Source organism: Gavialis gangeticus, unplaced genomic scaffold (assembly GCF_001723915.1).
Source record: "Gavialis gangeticus isolate Ggan-Ray unplaced genomic scaffold, GavGan_comp1, whole genome shotgun sequence".
Lineage (NCBI taxonomy): Eukaryota > Metazoa > Chordata > Crocodylia > Gavialidae > Gavialis > Gavialis gangeticus.
This window is the reverse complement of record NW_017729032.1, coordinates 150,115,373-150,137,444: the sequence shown is the minus strand read 5'-3', so window position 1 is coordinate 150,137,444 and position 22,072 is coordinate 150,115,373. Positions and strand designations below refer to the sequence as shown.

Here is a 22,072-nt window from a genome sequence, read left to right as displayed (position 1 = left end):
GGGGGGGGGGGATCCACAGCCCAGTGGGTGGGACCCCGTGCAGCAGGACAGAGTTGGGGGGATGAGGCTTGGTGCTGCTGCCAGGAGCTCCGTGTTGCCATGGTGAGGCACCTGTGCCCGCCTGGCAGCCACGGGGTGGTGGCATGGAGTTGTGCCCCCTGCTGCTGCTGGGTGGGTAAGGAGAGTCTCATGGGGGGCTGTGGCTTGGGAGCGAGGGGCAATGGCATGGGAAGGGCACTGACATCAGGGCTGCTCAGCACCACAAACCGGGGAGGGGGACAGCTGCAGCTGGACCTGCATTTGGTGAGCAAAGTGGGTAAGGGGGAGCTTTGATTTTTTTTCCATGATAAAAAAAACAAAACAAAAAAAACAAAACAAAACAAAAAAACAAAAAAACAAAAAACAAACAAAAAACAAACAAACAAAAAAACCCCCCAAATCAAATGCCAAACTTTACAGGTCTTTACAATTTATTTTATTATAGCGATTGAGGCATTGGTAAGCTTCCACATGGCTTTAAAATTGTAATTATATCAATAAAACTTTGCGTTCAACTGATACATGTATGCACGCACACACACACGTATATGTATATATAAATAAAATGGTGTTTCACTTTAATCATGGGAAAATGTGAATTTTGGGTTTTTAATCGGAGTAGTTGAGATTTTTAAATGGAGAAAACCAGGATCCCTGCTTGTCATAATGGCAGAAGATTAGTAACATCTTCTGTGTAGAACAGTAGTGATAGAAGACTTCGCATTTGTCACACTACAGTGCTTTTTGAGCTGTACATTAAAAGGTCTAATAACATATATGTCAAGCACAGTTATAGAAGAAGCCTTACATGTTTGGGATAAAAATCCACAAATCTTTTTCCACTGGAGTAATTTTTGCATTATTTGATTTTTATAATTGACCCAGAATTATAGCAGGGATGAGGAGGGTAGGCTGAGACTAATTGCAAAAGATGCAGCATGATATGCTTGCTCTATGACCTTTGTTTGTATTTATCAAGGTTAAATTGTATGTTGTTTGGGGCAGGGAGCATGTGTAGCATATAATTGAGCGCGTGGTAAAAATAATAACAAAAGAACATGAGGGATAATTTGCAACTGGTATTCTTTTGTTTGGATTTAACTGTGTTCTGAAATGTATAAAAACTTGAAGGCAGGGTAGAAATTCATAAGCTTTCATGAACTCAGGCTCACTTTATCAGATGCTATGAAAGGACACCCACAGAACAGTATTATACAAGGTTCTATTTCTCAGGCTTTTCATGTAGTAAACATGCTGGAAGCAGGCCTCAGATATACAACCTGAAAGTGGTATAGTAAAAAGAAATGTATTTACTTGGGCGCTTTTCTCCAACCTCTTTTGTTAAATGAGTTGGAGTCTTTAGGTCTGTAAAAGAGGTGTATTTGCACAGGCTGGCATTCTGAGTCAGGTTCTGGTGCTGACAAATCAGAATGGTTTAACATCTGAAAGCGTAACATATAAGGTATTTGGAAATAGTTCGTATGGACACAAAGCTGTTTACTTGCATCTCTGGGCACTTGCCAGTTTTTCAAGGACAAGGTGTTTTTGCTATAGGCTTGCAGATGTACTTGGCAGAAAATTGGAAGATTCTGTGGAAAATGTGTTTTGTGAAAAATGTGCTTTATGAATTTTGTTAATTAAAAATGTGTAACTTTAAGCTAATGCACGTCTTTGTGTGCAAATTTAGAAAATGTTAACTCTCCTCATTGCAGTAGTTACTGTTACACTTTATAAAGCACAGCTTTCATTTGCCTAGTATCTCACCTAGAGTGCCACCTCTTTTGCAGGGAGCTAATCCCCATGTAAATTTATTATTCAGCCGGTCCTACAACATAGCTTAACTTCTGCATGTAAGGGTGGACTGTAGTGCAGGCAACAGATTTATATAACAATTCATTTCCTTCAGGTGGGTTATTTCTTGAATCTCTTTTTGGTTGTTCAGTGAAGTGTGTACTGTATGATGTCCAGTGAATAGACCATTCTTAAGAACCATTACACAGTATAGTACTTGTCCTACTAAGACTTTTTTTTACTCACACTGAGGTAGGCCTTCATAAACATTTTAGTTCCAGCATTTACCAGTCTGGCTGCCTGTCTCATAGTGATGAGGATATGACAGAGAAGTGGTAGTGTTGATAACATGTTGAGCTGGCTAAATATCTTAGAGTGGCCAAAATACCTTAGAGCTGTAACTTTATGAAAAGTCCAAAATCATAATGCATGCTAATCTTTTTTTTCTTCTTTTTTTTTGTGTGTGTGTATCCACTAAAAGGCTGGAAGAGATGTAATAATAGTTGGATTGGAATTTCATTGCCCCAGAGAGCCTGGACTGGTTGTCAAGTTAGCTCTGTGAAAGCATTTCATCTGTTGGGGTCATTCAGAACTAAATGTGGGTTTTCATTTCAGTTTAGTAACCCTTCCTTTGCTTTGCTGGAGAGAGCTCAGTGCTGCTGTGATGCGTCTGGTGCAACATATTGTATCTTTCAGTTGAATGGACCCCAAAGCCGGATAGCTGTGCATTTATATTATGTAAGTGTATCAGCAGCAGCTGAGGGCATTGAATGGCTTATATCAATAGCCATCATTGGCAGTTCCTGGATTTAAGGATGTTTTCTACAGATGGAAGAGTCCAATCCTTCAGCCACAGATATGTCCGCAGAAATTGCAGGTCTTTTGTAGGGGAGAGTAGGCTGTAAGGATGGGATTCCTCTCCTTTTTGCTTCCTCTGCTTTCTCTTCTTTGCTCTACAGTGATAGTAAGCTATTGCCATTCTTCAAATCCCTAGCTGTGTGCTTCTACAGTCTGTCTAATGGTATTTGTTTGTAGATACCATGCACTTGTTAGGTATTCAAGGGTGAGTAGCTGAGCTCTGGTCATGGCTTTTCTTTTACTTCAGCATGGATGCTTAATAGCTATACTGAAAGTCATACACTTTCTGATCCTTTATCTTGGTTGCCTAGTGGCAGTATAGTAACTGTAACCACTGCTTTTTGACAGTAGGGGCAACCCATGCTTAACTCTGTTTCACTTGGCGCTATTTTGCTGTAACACTCATTTCAAATTGATACCTGATTTCACTTGGCATTCAGCAAGTTTCATTATAATGCTCGCAGTTGCTATCTTGGGTCATTAAAAACGGTTGTCAAATACTTTTGGTTTCACTTAACTCTTGTTTTGCTTAACACTCGTTTTTTCAGGAACCAATTAAGAGCGCTAAGCGGGGGTTGCCTGTAGAGCAAGTGAAACAGAGTCTGCATGTGTAGCCATGCTTACTACTTCTGTCATGGTGTGAAGAAGATATCTTTTTCTGGGGGCTGTGCAACTCTGACATAGGGCCTTTCTGAGAAGTATTGTATCCTCATGGATGTCACGCTCCAGCTGGACTCTGCCAGCTCTGCTCAGCAACAAATGCCGTCAAGCACTCTCCTCACAATCTGGAAAGCCCCTATTTGGTTTGCTACATGGCCCCTGGCTATGTGCTGGGGAAACCCCGTCCCCTGTGAAAAACCCTGCTTGAAATTGAGCTTGTGATCTGGCCTATAAAAGCTAAGGTTTCGCCAGGGGAGGAAGAGAGAGAGAATTCACCGCGCAGGTGGGAGAAGCCAGAGCATTCACCGCTCAGTGGGTAGGCCTGGCCAGCTTCCCACAGCTTCTCCTGCCTCCGGGACCATCAGGCAATCATCTGTGCACTCGATCATACTTGTTCGTTCCGTGTTTGTTCTCGTTCTCGGATCCATCGTTTTGTTTTTCGTTCGTTCGTCCCTTATTCAAACCGGGACGGATCCAAGTGTAACCGCCTGCGCAGCCACTTCTACACCAGTGGTGCGTAAGTAAGAGATCAAAATAAAATGTTCTGGGACCATTATGAGTCTACCTCTCCCTCTCGCAAACTAACATCAGGGGATAGAACCCACCGGGGCTATAGGCACAACCTGGCTTGTGCCCCGAACAATGGAAAACTATGTGAAAGTACTGAGTTTGCATGATGGCACTTCCATTGAAGACTAGCTGTTCTACTCGGTTTGCTGACATTGAATCATTTTGTCTTACATTGGGATGGTGGTGGTGGTATGTGCACCATCTAGGCTCAGGCTTGGAAATGGTAGATACTCTGTTGTCCTATCAGAGATACCACAAAGGCGGAGTTGGGTTTTCCAGGATCCTGTGCCTTTAAAGCAAGGAGAATGTTTAGTAGTTGTGATTGCAGAGAAAATTTTAGTAATGGACTGAGTGGAACCAATATAGGCATGTCTGAGTCTGAAGATACCTCGGGTCTTAGGGTGTTAATTGTTTCATTTAGTCTGATAAGTTTCATGTTCATTGATGATGACTTCAAGTGTCAGCATGATTTCATTCTTAAAACCAAAACAGACCAAAATAAAAAACAAAATCCAGAGTTTCACCATTTACTACTAGGACTTATTTATTTTGGTACCATAGTTGGATAGCATTTGGAAGATGCCGTCGAATCTGAGCAGCTTGAAGGTTTCTCCTGTATGAATTTGTACACTCTGAACTAGCTGGGTTGGTTCAATCCTCATTTCTGAGCTGTGGATATAGATGGTGTCAAGTGACTTCATCGGTTGAATGTCTCTTTTCTTTCTTTTTTTTTGGAAAACCCTTTAGTCCTGCTCCCTTCGATCCCTGAAGATCTTGCGCTACTTTTCTGGAGCAGTGTCTTTGGCAGTGTTTTCTCATTCTCTATGATTGTAGTTCATGTGTCTTGTCAGAAGCGCTTGGGTCAGTGCCCCAAAATTGTCTGTTTCAATAGGGGTGGTCTGCATGGGGAATTAAAGTGCTTTTGGCAGGAAAAGTCTACTTTGGTATGAAATTAAAAGGAAGCTTACAGGTTACAACCTTTCTCCCCCTGCCCCCCCCCCCCCAAAAAAAATCTATCCCCTACATCAATTTCAGTGTTGCATGCCCACATTTAATCATTTTGATTTAAATTTTGATATTCTTCATTCTGTTTGTAGGTCTGCTTTTAATTACAGTTGCCTGCAATAAATTATAGAACTGTTCCAATGGTCCAGAAGTAACATCTGTATTAAAAGCAGGTCTGTTTAATAAATTGGTAAGGATTTAAGGTATGGTGAGAGCTGACTTGAACGAGCTATTGGGGAGTGGCAAACTTGAGCATTCTCAGATGGAGTCAATGGTGTGCTGAGCCAAGGGTAGGTCTGCAGTTGGGATTCCCTTCTCTTTTATTCTATTTTTCCCCAGTAATGCCCCTATTACATTATCAAAGTCCATTTTTAAAATACAGATGCATAACAGTAATAGAGCAAACAATAAGGGGCTGGGGGCAGGGACCTGCCTCTAGTGCCATGCTTGGAAATGGACAATCATCCAGTACCTCTTGAAGGTCCCTACATCTAGGTAGTAGTTTGTTGTGAAAGGGCAGATGAAATATAAATCTGGCAACTACTCGCTATATGAGTGGTTTGCTGCCTTCTGCTTCTCCAGTTAAATCAGGGGGCTGTTTGCTTCATTCAGTTGGGCATTTCATGGGGGAGTCTCTAAAGCAGACAGGGCACCATGTACTGGGGAGCTTCTAGAGCAGGGCCATCACATTAAACTTGTACCAGAAACCAAATGTTGGCCAGCTCAGCTCCTGGAATGCAGGGTGCAGTGTTTGTTATTGGAGGCTGCCTTCTAGTGGAACTGCACTTTCCAGGTGACTTGAACGTGTGGCGTAGCGTGAAACGTTTTGCAACTTTGAGGCAGATGTTGCTGGTGGTCACAGTTGGCTTTTGCTGTTTGGCAGAGGGTGATTCTGTAAAGTCCACTTGCTAAACAGGATGTATGTTTTGCTGAGCTTGAGCTGGTGAATATACAGCCTTAAAAAAGGATACAGAGTTGGTGATGTGACCATCTCGGTATACCCTTTTAAACACTGGCTGCTCAACACTGGTCCAAAAGAGCATAGCCCCTTCTCATTCCCCACCCCTCACTGCTTGTTTTTATTTTCCTTCCATTCTCTTTTTCTTGCTCTGTCTTCATTCTTCCCCAGTGTCAGGATCACAATGTCACCTACAGTCATCCTATCAGAAGGAGATTGAAATTGAAACATAGGGAGCAGACAGATGTGGCGTGTTTTGCCTGATCTGGCCACAAAAAGCAGTCTATAAATGTTAACAGTCACAAGTGCACACCTGCAGACTGCTTAAAAAATGGTTATCTGGTGAAAATCTGACCCCTCATTGCATGAAGTATCAGATAGAGGTGTTTCAAAATGTAGTATCTTTGGTAACTTGTGTTTGGAGCTCCCAGCCTGTCCCTGTTTTTCAGATTGGGAGGGGGAAAAGGGAGCGGGGGGAGTTCAGTCTGGGGTCTTTCAGCCCCCCGTAGGGTGGGGCAGGTTCATTGGAGCCCCCCTGAGGTGGGTGGGGGCTCCAATTCACCCACCCCACCCTTCAGCACCAGCTGGGGAGCCCCAAGAACAAGCTCAGTCTGCTTCCTTTTCCCCCGTCCCATTTTGAAAACGGTGAGCCCTGGCAGAGAGCCCTGGCCATTGCTACGGGAACCTTGGTGAAGTCTACCAGCAGGCAGTTACCCCCCTCAGAGCCAGCACTGAACTTCTGTTTGGTCTGGGGTGGTGTTGTAACTCAGAGTGCTTTGCAGAATTATAGTTGAGAGTTATAGCTGGGAGCTGTAGTTCTGTCTGCACCCAGAACCCTTGGTTTCATTTGTGGGTTTTGCTGGGCAAGCATGTTCTGTGGGCCTGGCAAAGCGACGGGCAGCACTTGTTGCTGAAGATGAACACAGCTTTTCAGGTACAGTGGCAAATAGTTGGTCTGCCAAGACCCAGATTCCAGATTGTCTTTGTCTTCTCCAGCAAATGAGGGCATCCTTTAAACTAAGATTCTTACTGGTGTTTTCTGAGGCAGTGTGGCCCACTGGGTCTCTCCTGAAAAGCTGTTTCTTGTGGGTGTGTTTAGTGTATAAATTTTAAGGTATTCAGCAGGCACTTGGCTGTCTGGGAGTTGTCTGGTGGTGAGTGGGAGAGAAGAGCTGAGTATATATCAGAATAATACAGAGGCATTGCCTCAAGGCATTGACCGTAATAGTTGAGTAGCCTAATACCGTAGCATTGCTGCACAGTGTATTGCCGAAGGCTGGTAGGATTCTGTATATCATAATCAACTAAACAAGAAGCTTAAGGTGTAAACTAATTTTAGCACATTGTTGTAGGGCAATGGTAGAGTAAAATGAGCACAACGTTTTCATTCGATAGCATGTTTAGATACAGTCTGTTGTTCAAGCATATTTTGTGGTTGAATACTGAATTGAGAATTAGTAAGTCTTCAGTTCAATCTTTCTTCTCTTCATCCCCACAGCTGTCTGCACAGAATAATGTGGAACATAGGAAAGGTCTTCTGATAAGTTAATAGTATCCAGATAATTCAGTGGTGTGAGCGACTCAGGCTGCTTTCCACCCATAATTAGGAGCATCACCTCATATTTTGTTCTTTGGCAATTTGACTGGGGAGCAGAGTTCCAGGAAGTGTCCCTAAGGGCATAGTAATACGCTGTGTGAAGACTGCATGTCATCATGAACATAGCTTGCACTGCATTGAGTATACAGTCTTCGTAACATAGTGAGGAGGGGGTGAATGATCAAATAGGGCATTGGACCTTTTAATTCCTGTAATTTATTGATAGTACTGAGTCACTTTTATTTTAAAACAAAAACAAAACAAAAACAAAACCCCTTCTTTTTTGTAAAGACCCTTCCCAAAAGTGGTGTGTTGAGGTGAGAAGGGGGGAAGCTTGAAATTCACAGTATTGTACATATCCTGGCAGCCTACCAAGAACAACATATTTGATTTGATTCTGCTCCCTCCCTTCTCCCGTTAAGTGCATATATCTTAAACTCCACAGAGATGAGAAACAAACAGCAGGCTGCTAGGAGGCTCTATTGGGAGCATGTTTAAGCATCATGTGATCCAGTTAAACACTGCAATGTGTTTAACTCTCCATGAAGCATGTGTGATTAGAAGACGCATTTTAATCCTCCATATGTAAATGGACTTTCTGACAACAAGAAAAGAAAAAAAATAAGGCCAGATTAAGACTTGGAAGTAGGTTCAACTCCACTGACCTCCTCATTTCAGCTGAGCAGAGACGGTGATTTAAAATTGTCCAGTGGATGATTTAAAATTGGAACTGTTGAGTAATTCTCTTCAAAAATATTTTTGCATTCCTTCTCAGGGAGGGTAAAGGAGTACTTCTATTATGAATAAATATGCAAAAGAAAGCAAGGGAAGAAAAAAGAAAGGAATGGGTTCATTAGAAAAAGCATATGGTGCAAAAGTAGATTTCAATCAGTAGACTTGCTGAAATGATCTACACAGTATGAAATTGTATGAATGACTTTTATGGATAGGGATCAGCCATGCTAAACCTACAATTTTTTTTTAAAACAATGTAGAGCAGGAGTAGGCAACTCTGGTACGGGTGCTAGATTGTGGCACACAAAGGCATTTTGCTTGGCATGTCCATCTTGGGGCAGACAGCAGGGACGAGGCTGGGGCTGTGCTGCCACAAGGATCGGGCCCCTTGTGGTTTCCCACCATCCATCCCACCACCCCTGGCAAGTCAACATCTTACAAGTTGAGGTTGCTGCTGGTTTTGTTAGTCTGCCCAAAAGTGTTGCCGACTTCTGACATAGAGACTTGTTTAGTGTTATTGCTCCCAGTTAATGTGATTTGAGTTTGTGCCTAGTTTTCAATCATTTTGTGTTCAGGCCTAGGTTCCATAGCCTATAGACCATAGGATGCCATAAAAGGGCTTCTTTTAATCTTGTGGTTTTCAACCTTTTAGACTCTAAACATTTTAAAATATAGTTGCACCCCCTTAAAAACATAATGTAAATATGCATGTTATGATTCTATCGTTAACTTACGCTATCAACCCCACTGCCACCACAGCCAGGTGGAAGTGTGGCATGTGCTTCCTGCGGAGCCAGATTAGGAATCGTGTATAGTGGGAGCATGTACTCATTGCAGCCCTTCCTGGTTCGACCTTATGGTGTCTCCCACTTGTTAGTTTGGCTCTGATGCACTTCCTGAAAACAAACGTACATGGGGCAATTTCACCCCATGGTGGTGGTGGTGGTTGTGCCAGCATTGCAGCACTCCTGGTCGGTTCTGGGTGCTCTGGCACCTCGGTTCTGAACCAGTGCTCTGACCTGTTACAAGCATGGCAAAGAGTTACCCGGTGGATGAGGCCTATGAGCTTGCTATAGTGTAGCCTTGGTTAATTGCTTAAGATTTGGGACAGGGAATAAACTATGTTAGTTTTGATTCAGGCAGAAGGCAGGACAGAGTGGCACCTTGGGCCTAACTCGTTCAGAAAGGCATAAGCGTTTGTAGGCGACAGTCTACTTCAGCAGATGCTGTGTATGTCATGTACGTTCCTGATCTTGTTGGGGAGTGAGTGAACAGTCCAGTAGGGTGTGGTTCTGAACCCTAGCAAAGACCTTTGGAAAATGCCAGCTCTTAGTTTTCATTTGATTTTTCACTATGAAAAAATAATAGAACAATTTTTCTGTTGCAAGGAACGACTGCAACAGGTCAGAATGTTTTCAACACTCTGTATTCCTGTTTGGAAGTCTTTTATCTTGTGAATCATGTTTGCGCACATAACAGTGCTAACATTGTGTGGCACCCCTTGACAGACACTTAAAGCATTCCAGGGTGCCGTGGCACCCTAGTTGATAATCACCATAGTAGGGTTTTGTCCATCTTCAGTTTTTCTCTAATCCTTGATGGCGCTAAAATCACTCTGATTTATTTTTTTTTTTGATCAACTTCCCCTAAACAAAATCTTAATGACAATGATCTGAAGAGCAGTTTCCAAAACAGAAATCCCTAAATGCTTGAGTTTGCAGATAAAGTTACAGCAGCAGTCTTACGTTCTAACAAGCCTGTTCTTGAATGGCCTCTTGTAGAAAACAAACAAATAGAAAGCTCTGCGTGTGCTTATATGGTGGTTTGGGATCTGTTTGTTTGTTTTTTTTTCTTTTTAAATGTTTCTAATAAAAGAAAAGAAACCCTATTTGAAAATGCTTCTGTGGTTTTAATGCATTATAAACCAGTTTTCTATACAAAGAGATCCCATGTGTATTCTGTATACCAAGGACCAGAAATATGCCATACGTTATGAAGAAGGTATTTGAGATAACTCAAACAACATTCTGAACATGAAGGGGGGCTTAACTTTGGCTTGGGATACTGGGAATCCCACACTTCCCACAGTCTGCTATTCCCTTACTTTGCAGTCCCTTAGGAGGGTTTTGTTGAAGCCTTTCTCGTCCCTGCTGTTGAAGCAATAGCTAGCTGCACTTAACTGTTGCTCTTGTGGCCAAAATATGATAAGAAGCAGCAGAGGCACCAGCAGGCTTTCTTAATGCTGCAAGGAAAGGACAGCTTTTTCTCAAAAGGAAGTCAGGATGCTGCATGCTATGGTTATCTGGAGTGAGCCAGCATCACGGCGGGGGGGGGAATAGCACCTCTTGTTGGCGAAAGCTGAGAAACTGAGTCCTGGGAAATTTCAGGCTTCATGTTTTAGTAAAGCAGAGTAAAAAAAGTAATTAATTAATTAACTAACAACATAAAATCATCGAAGACAGACATCTAAAACCAGGACATTTTATTCAGCTTTGTCTATACTGACTAAAGATTGGGGTTCCTTGCAACAAGACCACAAATGCCCAATAGCTTGCTTACTATAATGTACAAAATGCACCTGAAGTGTTTACTACATGCTAGCCAGGCAAGATCATGACTACTTTTATCTGTAGCTGGGATCACCCAGCTGCCCTGCACAAAAATGCTGCCCCCCCGCCATATTTTTTACAAAAAGATAATTAAGGTGCATGAATGATTCCACAGTAAAAACAAACACCATTAGAGGTGTGTACAGAAGTTGCTTTTTTTGCCATTTAAAGCGCTTTATCACCCTAACTTAAGAGAAGTGCACAACTTCACAGCACTTTAAAAAATGGGTAGAGTGTTTTAAATTAACCCTCATTAAATAGGATATTAAAAATTTGAAGCGCTGTATTTTACAGCTACAGTGCTTTAAATGACATCTGTATGCTGGTCAAATTTATGACCTGTGGAGAAGCCCCAGGAGGCTGCAGAGCACGCCCTGCCTCCTAGCCTGGAAAAGGCAGGGACATTCAAGCCCCCTCCCCCCAACACTTCACTTCTGTCATGTTTAAGAGCACTGTAACTTTATAGTGCTTTAAAAAGTGCTCTAAATTACAGCACTATAAAACGTGCATGGAGCATTTCTGTACATACCTTAGGGCAACAAGCTCTTATTAGGGGTACTGGTGTTCATCATATGCCCAATTTTGTTTCCAAGCAGACCCCTTACTTATAGAAACCCACCAACACAGGATAACCTGCCAAGGAACCTGCCCCTTCTTCAAGCCCACTTTGAAATCCACTACTTTGAACCAGCCAACAAATTCAAGTCATTAATCTAGACAAATGTTGACAAACCAAGTCTCCGACTTCTCTCCTACACCCCAAGTGCCTCCAAATATCCCACACCCATCCCTGAACTAACCAGCAAACATTCCCCGTCCCTGGTTTGTATGTTTTTTGGAGCAGAAACTGTGGCTAAGAGTCTCAAAGTTAGTAACCACCTTTGTTGACCGACTTGATGCATCTGTTAACAAAGCCGCCTTTTCTTAGTAACCTCTCAGCCTTTCTAAACTCTCTGAAGATCAGCACTCCAAAATTAAGGCAAAGACATTCTTTCCCCTCCCACCCAAAAGACACCATCTCCTTTTGAAAATTGTGTAGCTAGCCCTGACATACCTTGACCTCCTCTGCTTTCTAAGCAAAGTCCTTCAATCAGTAAGACCACAAAAGGCCCAACCAGTCCCATGTAGGCCCATGGCCTAGGCTCACTAACAATGGCTACCCATGGGCTGCTGAAAACAAAGCCCGAATTGGGCCCAGCTGTAACAGGGCCGCCTCCTCTTGCACACTGGAGAAGATGAAAAAACAAGGGACTGGGAGAAATACAAAATGGAGAGAACAAGTGGGAGAAAGGGTGGGAGTGGAGGAAGAGAACACACACTAAAAGATAATATGGGGAAGGGGGACACAAGGCCAGATTCAAAAGAGGAAACAGGGAGAAATGGAGAAAAATCAAATAGGCAGTTACTAGCAGCAGGAAAGCATGAGCTTGGAAACAGAAGAAACAATAAACCAAAAATGTGTGGCATATAGGAAGGGAAGACTGATAAAAAGTTGCAAAGCATACACACAAGACACCATTTATTTGATGTACAAGTTCCCTTTATTTACTGGTTTAAATTGATAAGCCTTCCTCCTGGCCTTTCTTTTAAACTCTGCTTTACTAAAACATGCTCCTAACATCCTTTTTCTTCAGAATGGACAACTTTTAGGATGCACTGTGGAAATCCAGTGTTAAAATGTCTTGTTGTAACTGTTCTGCTCTCTGTTTACGTGGCTCCAGTGAATGGTGGTGCTGACTGTCCTTCTTGTTTTTCAGGGCCGACATGTCAAAACAGGTCAACTGGCAGCCATCAAAGTCATGGATGTTACTGAGGTAAGCAGAGAATGTGATGTCCTCTTTCATTAGAAAGAGGATAGGTGGTGATTTAGTGCTTTAATGTCTTTATTCCCTTTAAAAAAAAGAAAGTTGTCAGATGTGGGAAGTCATTTTCTGTTTGCAGAAACTGACCTTTGAGGCAGTCTGCCCTTAAGTGACTTTCTGTGTTCATGAAGGTGAAAGGTCTATATATTTGAATTGCTGCAGATGGTCCCAGTGTCTGCGAATCAGTGGCATTTCCTTTTCAGAAAATTTCCAAAGAAGACAACACTGCCTTTTTAAATACATAATTTCAAGCTTCTGCTTTGAGAGAGGCAAAGGGGGTTGAGGACAGTGGTTTCACTTAGAACATTTACAGCCTAAAAACGGTTTAAATATATTAAAAGGAAATGGGTCCAATAAAGTTCCCAGTGGCCTGAAAACAAACATCTGCTAGAATGATGAGCAGATTGCTGGCAGAACTCAGCAGTGTAAAATAGTGGTTGAAACTGACTCAGGGGATTTACTGTGGAGCTTTAGATGGGGAAGAGAGGAAATTTAACCCAGCAATAAAAATATATGTCCATACTTAAATCCTTTAATGTCCACAGTTTATGGTATTCAAAATTATATTAGTTTTAATTAAATTATTTAAAACTGATCAGAATAATGAAGGTTTCTGCCATAGATTCCACTTGTGCTGTATGGCATTATATCTGCAATTATCACATGGGCTTCAGACTGAATTCAGTGTGGGTATGTGTGTGAGAGAGAGAAAGCGAGCAGTGTTGGACTGACTCTGCTGTCTATGCAGACGGAGTGAGTATTTTCAGACCAACAACCTACTGTTCTACACCAATTAATCTCCAACAATTTTTTTTAACATAGCAAAGTTTCTGTTGTGTGTTCTACTAGTCGGTGTCTCTAATTGGCAGAGCATTTACAATGAATGCACCTCAGACACAAGTTTAAGAGGATCACTGCAGACTTTCATTTTTCGACATCTGTGTGCACGCACCCCCACTTGGAAGTGATACCTTGGATACAGGATCCCCGGGGGTGGACTTAGAGCATTATGAATAAGCCACCTGGGGGGAAAAATGTATAAACCAGCACCCAGGCATAGGTCAACTGATAAGACTTCAGTCATAGTTCTGAATCTCCTTGCAGTGGTATCACAGTGAGTCTGCTGGTCTTCTTCTTAAACTGTTATGTCTGCCGAGCACTAGACATTCTTGTTTCATAAAATGGAATGATAAAGATCAGTTTTCACCCATAAGATTATCAAAGGCTGCCTTCGGGGAGGAGCACTGCTACATCACCATAGTAATGTAGATAAAAAAAAAAAAAAAAGCCAAGGAATGCTGACTTGATGTTAGTATGCTTTAAACAGCAAAAGCTTGTATCAACACAGCAAGTTTTTTATGAGGCAGGCTGTTAAAAAATTTAAGTAGTCTTCCACAAAGTTGTAATTTGGTTATGCTGCACATCCTCTTTTATGTCATTCATTAGCAGGGGTCCTGGTTGTCTCTGATTTAAAAAAAAAAAAAAAAAAAAAAAAAATCCCCAATTAAAAAAGTAACTCCAAATCAACATTTTTCTGTGACTTTAAATGAAACACCACTGATCTATATCAATATCTATATCTAGTGGTGTTTCATTTTAATCATGGAAAAATGTGGAATTGGGGTTACTTTTTTAAACTGAAAATTGGGGATTTTTCTAAATCGGAGAAAACCAGGATCCCTGTTCATTAGTAGTAATTAAAAATATATATATATTCACTTGCACTGCCCCCTCTCCCCCCAAGTAAGCAAACATTAAGGCCCCCTGTACACATGCAGGTAAAGGCATGATGGAATCGAGATGCCACACATGCATGGCAGGAGGCGTGATAGTTGGATCACACATTAGATTCCTTCATGTCTTATTGCTGGTTCAGGGGGAGCCTGATTGTGGGCTCCCCCTGCACCAACAAGAAGCAAGCTCCTGTGGTTGGCAGTCCCCCTCTTGAGGTTGAGGGGATCTCAGCCACCTGGGAGCACCCCACATATCTCCAGGCTGGATGATCTCTGCTGTAACGATTTCATACACCCATGAGGTGGGACAATCCCTTGACCTGGGGATTGCAGTTGCTGTAATCCCTAGGTCTTGGGAGTGCACGAAACCCCTGGACCCTGGGGACCGCAGCTACCATGATCCGTAGGGCTCAGGGGTTGTACACTGGGCATGGTGCACCCCTGAGGCTGGGAGCCTTGTCAGTTGATAGGCTCCCAGCCACAGGGAAGATCCTGTTACACATGCAAAATAAAGCTTGATAACAACCAGCTATAAAGTTAATACACATTTTCAAAGTCTAACTTTATAGCTGGTTGAAACTTTTATCGTGTGATAACTACTTCACATGTGTAGCTGGTCTCCATGTAGTTGCGCAGTTAACCAGTTACGTGTGCAATGCCTGTAATGTGTAGAAGGGCCTTAGCTCACAGATTTCATGAACACAGAGTAGACAGAAATTCTAGCTGTACAAAAATGTACAATATACTGGAGTTAATGTTCTGGGAGAAGTCTTTATGCTTTGAAATGTTCTTACCTTCAAGTGCTTGACTTTGCAACCATTGTGCTATATTTAGTGCGTTTTATTTTCACCTAACTTTCCTGACTTTTTTTTAGATGAGTTAAGATAGTGAGCAAGAGAGATTCTGAGAGAGTAGTTTGTGCAGTGTGCAAGTATCACAGGCTTTCCCAGTGGGACCTACAAGTTTTATTCTAAACCAGTGTTTTGGTGGTGGTTACAAATGTGCTGTAAATTCTTCAGTGGTGGGCTGAATAAACTTCCTTCTGTATCCCTTACTCCAGAGACATTGGGTTCCTTGAATTTACAGTCTCATCCTGCTTTAGTAGCTGGACTTGTAAATTCCCCAGGTTTACAGGTTAATTACAAGTAACTAACAGTGTATGTAGTTGAGGAAATGGGTTTGAATATAAGATGTTTTACAAAACTTAACTGTAATGACTGCAGCCAGAAGGACTGCTGAATCGTAGCTCAGACTGTGAGTTTCACTGACAGGTTTCAGTACGCATTGTGCTTCCCTACTTAAACTGAGCTCTTCCAGTCTAACTACTGGTGTGGATGCATATGTGATAGTTTCTGTATTGGGAATAGTAGAAGTTTTAGAAGTAGAGACAAAGTGGCCACGCAAAATTCATCCTGTTCAACTTTATCTACCATATTTTCTCACATAGCACACTTCCCTCCTCCCAAAAACCTTATTTTTGAAAGGCTGAATATAGAAAAAAAGATTATTGCAGAGTCATAGCTAACTGTGAGACTTAAGCCCTTATGTGGCATCCCAGAAGACAGTTTGGATAAGGCAGCAGGGACTTCCTGGAGTGTAGCAACAAGGCTAGGCTTGCAAGGGCAATAATAAGATGGTTATTTTACTGTAAATAGTTCTTTACATAAGTCCTTGTAAATAATGAAGTGTAACCATACCACAAACTTCATCAAGATATACTGCAGACTATATGCAGTAGTTCACTTGCCCTGAGCCAGGTTAGTTGCTTCAGGCACAAACTACTGGGCTTAGCCAGTAGCTGTGGCTCTGAGAGGGTTAACACAGAGCTGTGCCCTCTTCTACTTACAGCACAGCGTTTACTTGCTTCTGGTTGCAGCAATGCTCTTCCCAGTTTCTGTTCCATTCAAGAAAAATCAGTTTCCTTGCTCCAGATACACACTCCAACTTTGGAGGACTGATTTGGGAATGAAAGTTGTGTGTGGTATTAGTTTCTGATCATTAGTTTGCTGAAAGTCTAAAAAGTTAGAAATCCTCAATATATGTTGGAGAACCCCGTATAGGTAAACCTGAACCTTTAACTAAAAAATGCCTAGACCTACAAACACTTTGTTTCGTTGGGCAAACCTAAGTATTGATGACTCCAAGCAGTGCTTACAAACATGAGTAGTAACTTCAGACTTGAGGCAAATATTTTCCCTAAATATTCTGAAAGTAAATGGAAACAATTCGGCTCAAACCCCACACAGCTTTATGAAAATGTTTTCCTTTGTTTTGTGCTTATGTTGCCATGCCCCTTTCAGGTTCAATTTTGAAAAAGAAAACATTGTTCACTGAAAATCACATTGGTTAGAATTGAATTGAATTTTGTGAATTGAATTGAACGTTGAATTTATTGTGACTAGTTAGTCACAATATTGAAATGCTGAGGAGGGGAAAGGGGAGCTTTCCATATAAACTTCCTGTATGGGAGGGCAGGGGAACATAAAAGCCTGAACTTTAGGCTTATGGATTGATCACACGTTCACTTTGTACTGATGAAGCCACAATGGGCATAGGGTGAGAGATCTCATAGTGCGAAGAGCATTTCAGGAGCAACTAAAAAAAAAGAAGCTTAAGCAGTGTGTAAAGGTGAAAGATACTTTATAGCTGGAATTGAGTTGCCTTAACAAGGAAAATAATGAAAATTCATAGCATATGGATATCTTTACAGTTATTTTCAGGGTAGTGTAAATATTACAGTGTGTGGGGGGGCAAATAAACTGAAAATCCCTCAGTCTGGTTTTGATTGTTCTGTTGCAGATTCTGCATTCCTTTATGGATTTATGTTGTGGAAGTGACTTATCAGACAGTGCTAGTTAAGACGCTTGAGTTCAGATGTTCATGTGTTATGTGTTACCTGTAGCATTTTCATATTGCATATTAATTTAAATGCGACTATTATTAATACCAAATACAGTTTAAGTTTGGCAGTCACCATTTGGTTTGAAGTCACCCATTATGCAGCAGAATCCTTTTATAGCAAACGTTTGCTTTACAGCCCTGCTTGCATCTGAATTTTTAACTTGTAGTTTACTCCAGACACTTCATGTTGAGTTGTTTTAACTCTTCTGGGGACTTACTTCATAGTTCTCTCCATCAGTTAGTCTTATATTCTTAGGTAAGAAATGCTCTTGAAATGTTTCTATAACTAAGGATGTGGGAAAGACCAACAAAGTCCCTTGCCCTGAGTCTGTGTACCATATCCATGACATTGCTGTTCCTTCCCAACCTTTAACCCACTCCCGTTGGCTCTCTGCTGGACTTCAGTTTGGGAAAGTTTTTCCACGTGCCTTTTTTAATAGCAGCATGTCTGAAGTCACGTGCACAGCGCTTTATGACTTGTCCAATCTAGTCTATATAAAACTGTGCTAAGTAAATAACTGGATGCAGTATCCTGCTGGTTTGTAAAGGAAGAATTGGATTACTTTTATGTTTCTCCCCACCCTGGCATCCCCTTGTGCTACAGAAAACAGTAGTGTAGCCAAAGGCAGAAGTATATTGCATCTCCTGCATTTAGGTAACAGAAGTACAGGACTGTCAGGAGATGCAGGTTTTCTTCTTGACTGCTACCCATCTCCTTTGTGTTAGAGAAAGCAAGCCAGTCAGTCAGTGCCCTGTGCTTTTAAGTCATGGTCTTTGCTGTCCACTTTAAGTGTAGTTGATGGTATTTATCAGCTGTCCTGCTAGCTGAATGCAGTTTAGCGGTGGTTGTGGGCCATTTTCCTGTGATGTTGTCTGGTTTTAAATCAGCTATGTGACAGATTGCCTCTCGTCACTTTACAGTTATGTTAGTCAGTCAGGCTGACAACAGCAGAACTGCTGGCAGCCACTTGTCATGTACCTACTTCAGAAGAGGAAAAAAAATCTACCTTCTGTTGGGTATGATCCCTTCACCAGGTGTTTTTTTACTGCGGTATCCAATGCGCTTTGTTTCTGAGTAGGACAGGGTTGGTTGATGTCTTTTAGGGTCCTGCAGTTCTTGAATTGCACTGCGCAGTCTTGTAGCATGGCAACACAAAGAATTATTAAATGGGTAGGGAGAATCTGCTTCTTCCCCTCCTGGAGTCTGTCGTCGTCTTCTCACCTTGTCTGATCAGTTCTAAAGTTTTAGTCTGAATTGAAAGAAGCCCCTATTAAGTTGCAAGGGGCATTAGAGCAGGGGATTTGAATGGTCCCTCCTATCATTATTGCATCATTTTGGAGAAAGGGATCACAAAAAGGAACTGCAGCCTTGAAGCCAATTGGGCAGCCCTGAAGACTGTTTGTATAATCAGTTTTTTCTATTAGCAGAGTCAGACCCAATATCTCTTTGCCGCTTCTCTGGAGTACGCTTTTCACTGGTTCACCGTAGAAACTAAACTCTCTGCAGCCGTGACAGAAGTTTGGCTAGTTAGCACAGTAATATTCTCACAGCCTGCCATGTTGAATGACATCTGTATGGGACATAATGATGCTGGAACCCTGGCAGCCGTGTAACTTTTTTATGGATCCCTGGGTTAGCTCTCCTCTGCAAATTGTCAGTGATACTTGGGTTCAAACAAAGGCTGTCCGTCTTCAGAACAAGGTTTGTCTACAAATAGGACCTCATTGTGCAGCTCATAACACTGACGTTATGCTGCAGCCCTTTTGCAGCAGGTCAATGTTAATCTGTCAATTCATAGCTGATACAGAGCTGAATTGAATTAAATTGCAGGCAGATTTTCTCCTGAACAGCAAAGAGAACCCAACTCTTGGAAACAATGATGTTATCTCCTCGCAAAGCAAATAAATCTAACACCCGGATCTAGACAGATTTTCAGATCTTGGATGCAATTCAAATGACTTTTCCTGTAGCAGTGTTGGAACCAGTTGCAATGCAGGACCAGTTTTCATTCTGTGTTGATCGTAGTTATGGGACAGCAGGATTGTCAGGCTAAAGAAATCTGAACTGGGAAGCAGAGCAGCAGTCACCAGATAGAAGGGTTTACACTGCAGTTCCAAGATGCAAGGCAGACCAGAGTGGGTTCTGCTCGGGTGTGTGTCTAAACCTTTCAAGCCAGGGCACCTTAAGATGATGAAAATTGAGCTGTCTGGGGAGCCACTGTCAATACAGAACACAGCTACCGTAGGTGAGGGGTGTTCACTGAAGAGGGAGAGTGAGAGCAGCTTCACAAAGATGCTGGCTGTCAGGGAGGAAGACTGGCAGCAAAGGAAAATGATCTGAAACATCCAGCTTGTGAAGGTGGTTTTGTTCACTTTTATAGTACAGTTCCTCCTTTGTGCAAATGCTTTAATCATAACCAAAGGCCTATTGCATGTACTGTCTCTTGTGAGTTTCTGCTTAAATGGCCTTTGGTGGGGTCTGGTTTTTTGCGGTTTTTTGATCGTTTAGAAAAAAAAAACCAGACCTAGTTTTAGAACCTGACACTTCTGTTTTTTGAGGCTGGAAGAAACAGGTTAACCTGTCTCCTAAAAGTTCTGGATTGTAGTGTTGCTTCCTGTCTCGATTACCGTTTCTCTCAGGGGCAGCAAAAACCCAGGAAACGAGCACGACTCATGGGATGGCGCTTCAGAAGCTCTGTTCCCAAATGCTGGCAGTGAATTGCTGTTAGGAAGGTGGAAAAGAAACTGCATTGTCTGTATTCCTCCTTCCCACCTCCATTATTCTAGGTTTGATCTTCTAGACTTTGGTCCCATCTGCCAGAACAGTTGCATTGGATTTCTGTGGTTCCATAAAATGCTGTAACGTGTGTGGTTTGGGTTATGCCCAACTATATATGTGGCCCTTTGAGCTACAGTCCTTGGTTGTAGCACAGTTCTCTTAATAGGCATACCGTTCCAATTCTTTCTACCTAGGAATGCTACAACATGCTATGCCATACCAAATAATTGGACATCCCACTGTGGCAATAACTGTGTTATCGAGGGAAACTTTGGGTGAGGTATTGCTTGGGGCTATGAGTACATGCGTGTGTCTATGAGAGACAGACACAGAGATCTCTTTTGACCACAAGATGAAGTATGCCAGTGGGTGGACCACAATTAACTTTACTTATAAAAGTGTAGAGGAATCAGGGTGTATAAAGAAGATTCTGTGAAAGTGTAACTGCACGGACATGTAGGGTCTTCTAAAAAATCTTTTGTTGCTCTAGCTGTATAACTTTCTAACTATACCAGACTAAGTACTGCTGCTGCTACTGCCATTCCTTTTAAACCTTCTTTAGCGTAGTACTCAGCTAGCAAACATGCTGGTGCTTAAATTTTGGCTGTACGTGGTGGGAGATCACAGGAGGGGACCCAATCCTACTTTGGAACACTATCACATTTGTATACCGGGCTTGCTTAAATGTATGTTGGGAAAACTCAGATTTTAGTTCTTCGCTATTTGTAAAAATGGCGAATGCAACAAGCGTGACAAGGTTCGGATGCTAGCACAGTATGGCAGTTAACTACTTCAGGGCTATATGTACACCAACATTTTGTGAAAATGCTGCAGTTTCCCTAAGAATGTGGTACCCCTACCAGAACTAGCAGTAGTGCGAGTGCTGGGGGAGGCAGGGCATGACTGCTGTCAAGGTTTGAGCTGTGTCTGGGCTGTTCTGTCCATTGCCGACTGTAGCCGTGTCTGCTCTTGATGCATTCCATTTCATTTCCCTAGCCTCGGCAAGGATCTTGTGGCCATACCATGTTATGACAGATGCGTTCTTGCCTGCGTGAGCAGAATAAAAGCCACAGGAATCATGTTAGAGAATTGTATGTTTAATTCTGGCAGGTACCCAAGATGAAACATTATTCTGTCTACTTGGACACTTAGCAGAACTGATATTGTATAATTTGCAAATTCACTGTGAACTGCAGTCTATGGGTCCTCAATTTTGGTTTGGGGCCTGAGTGCTGAAGGTTAAGGGAACACATTAATGTCACAAAGTCTACTTAAAAACAGAAATGGAGGGTTTCTCGCCTCTCTGTGGAAGACCTATGTAAACAGCAAAGACTGCCTGCAAAGGGGAAACAAGGAACTGGCTGTTTTAGAGTGAAGCCAAATACACAAAGTAAAAAGAGGGAAAGGTGGGGGTGGGGAATCCCTTTCAGTTTCAGTGATCTTGAGATTTACTTGTCACAATAGTAGACCAACATTCAGATGGCAGCATGTTTTGTTATATGTTTGGGTACCCTACCCCAAATTGATACTGTCCCTTTTAAACAGGATGCTGTCTCCATACATCAGCACCCCCTTATATCATAGAACGTTTCTTTGCGGAAACGATTTCCATGCACTTGCCCTCTCCTTTCAACTATTTCTCACTCCCTCCCCGCCCCCCTTTCCTGTGTCCCTAGTCTTTTGAGCCAAGATGTTTTCAGCGTTGTAGTAAATCAGCAAAAGGAGGTTGATCATTTTTAAAGAAACAAGCCAAGTGTCTCTCTTTCATGTGGAGGCTGTAACCATGGGAACCCATGCAGAGTGGCACAAAGAAACAACTTTTTAGGTATTTAAAAACCTCCTGCTGGCTCTTTCCTTAGTGTATAGGCCTACAAATAGCATTGCACATCTTAGATTGTGCTATACAGTGTGTGTGTGTGTATGTGTGCGTGTTTGCTATGCATATCAAATTGTTTAATGAAAGGGTATTTGCTCA

The 22,072-nt window shown here is 42.1% G+C and overlaps 1 protein-coding gene and 1 long non-coding RNA gene across 7 annotated transcripts in view; one reads left to right on the top strand and one right to left on the bottom strand.

The window, feature by feature from the left end:
• The window catches only part of MAP4K4 (mitogen-activated protein kinase kinase kinase kinase 4), a 246,292-nt gene that overhangs the window by 101,563 nt on the left and 122,657 nt on the right, over nt 1-22,072 (top strand). For all 6 annotated transcript variants that reach the window (XM_019524198.1, XM_019524203.1, XM_019524202.1 and 3 more), the window contains exon 3: nt 12,580-12,636. In XM_019524198.1, the coding sequence (XP_019379743.1) occupies nt 12,580-12,636 (57 nt within the window). The remainder of the gene's footprint in view (nt 1-12,579; nt 12,637-22,072) is intronic.
• On the bottom strand, nt 1,309-3,138 carry LOC109302596. Its single transcript, XR_002098859.1, has 3 exons — nt 3,047-3,138; nt 2,119-2,122; nt 1,309-1,319 (listed from the first exon to the last, which is right to left on the bottom strand). It is a non-coding gene; the product is annotated as an uncharacterized LOC109302596 (long non-coding RNA).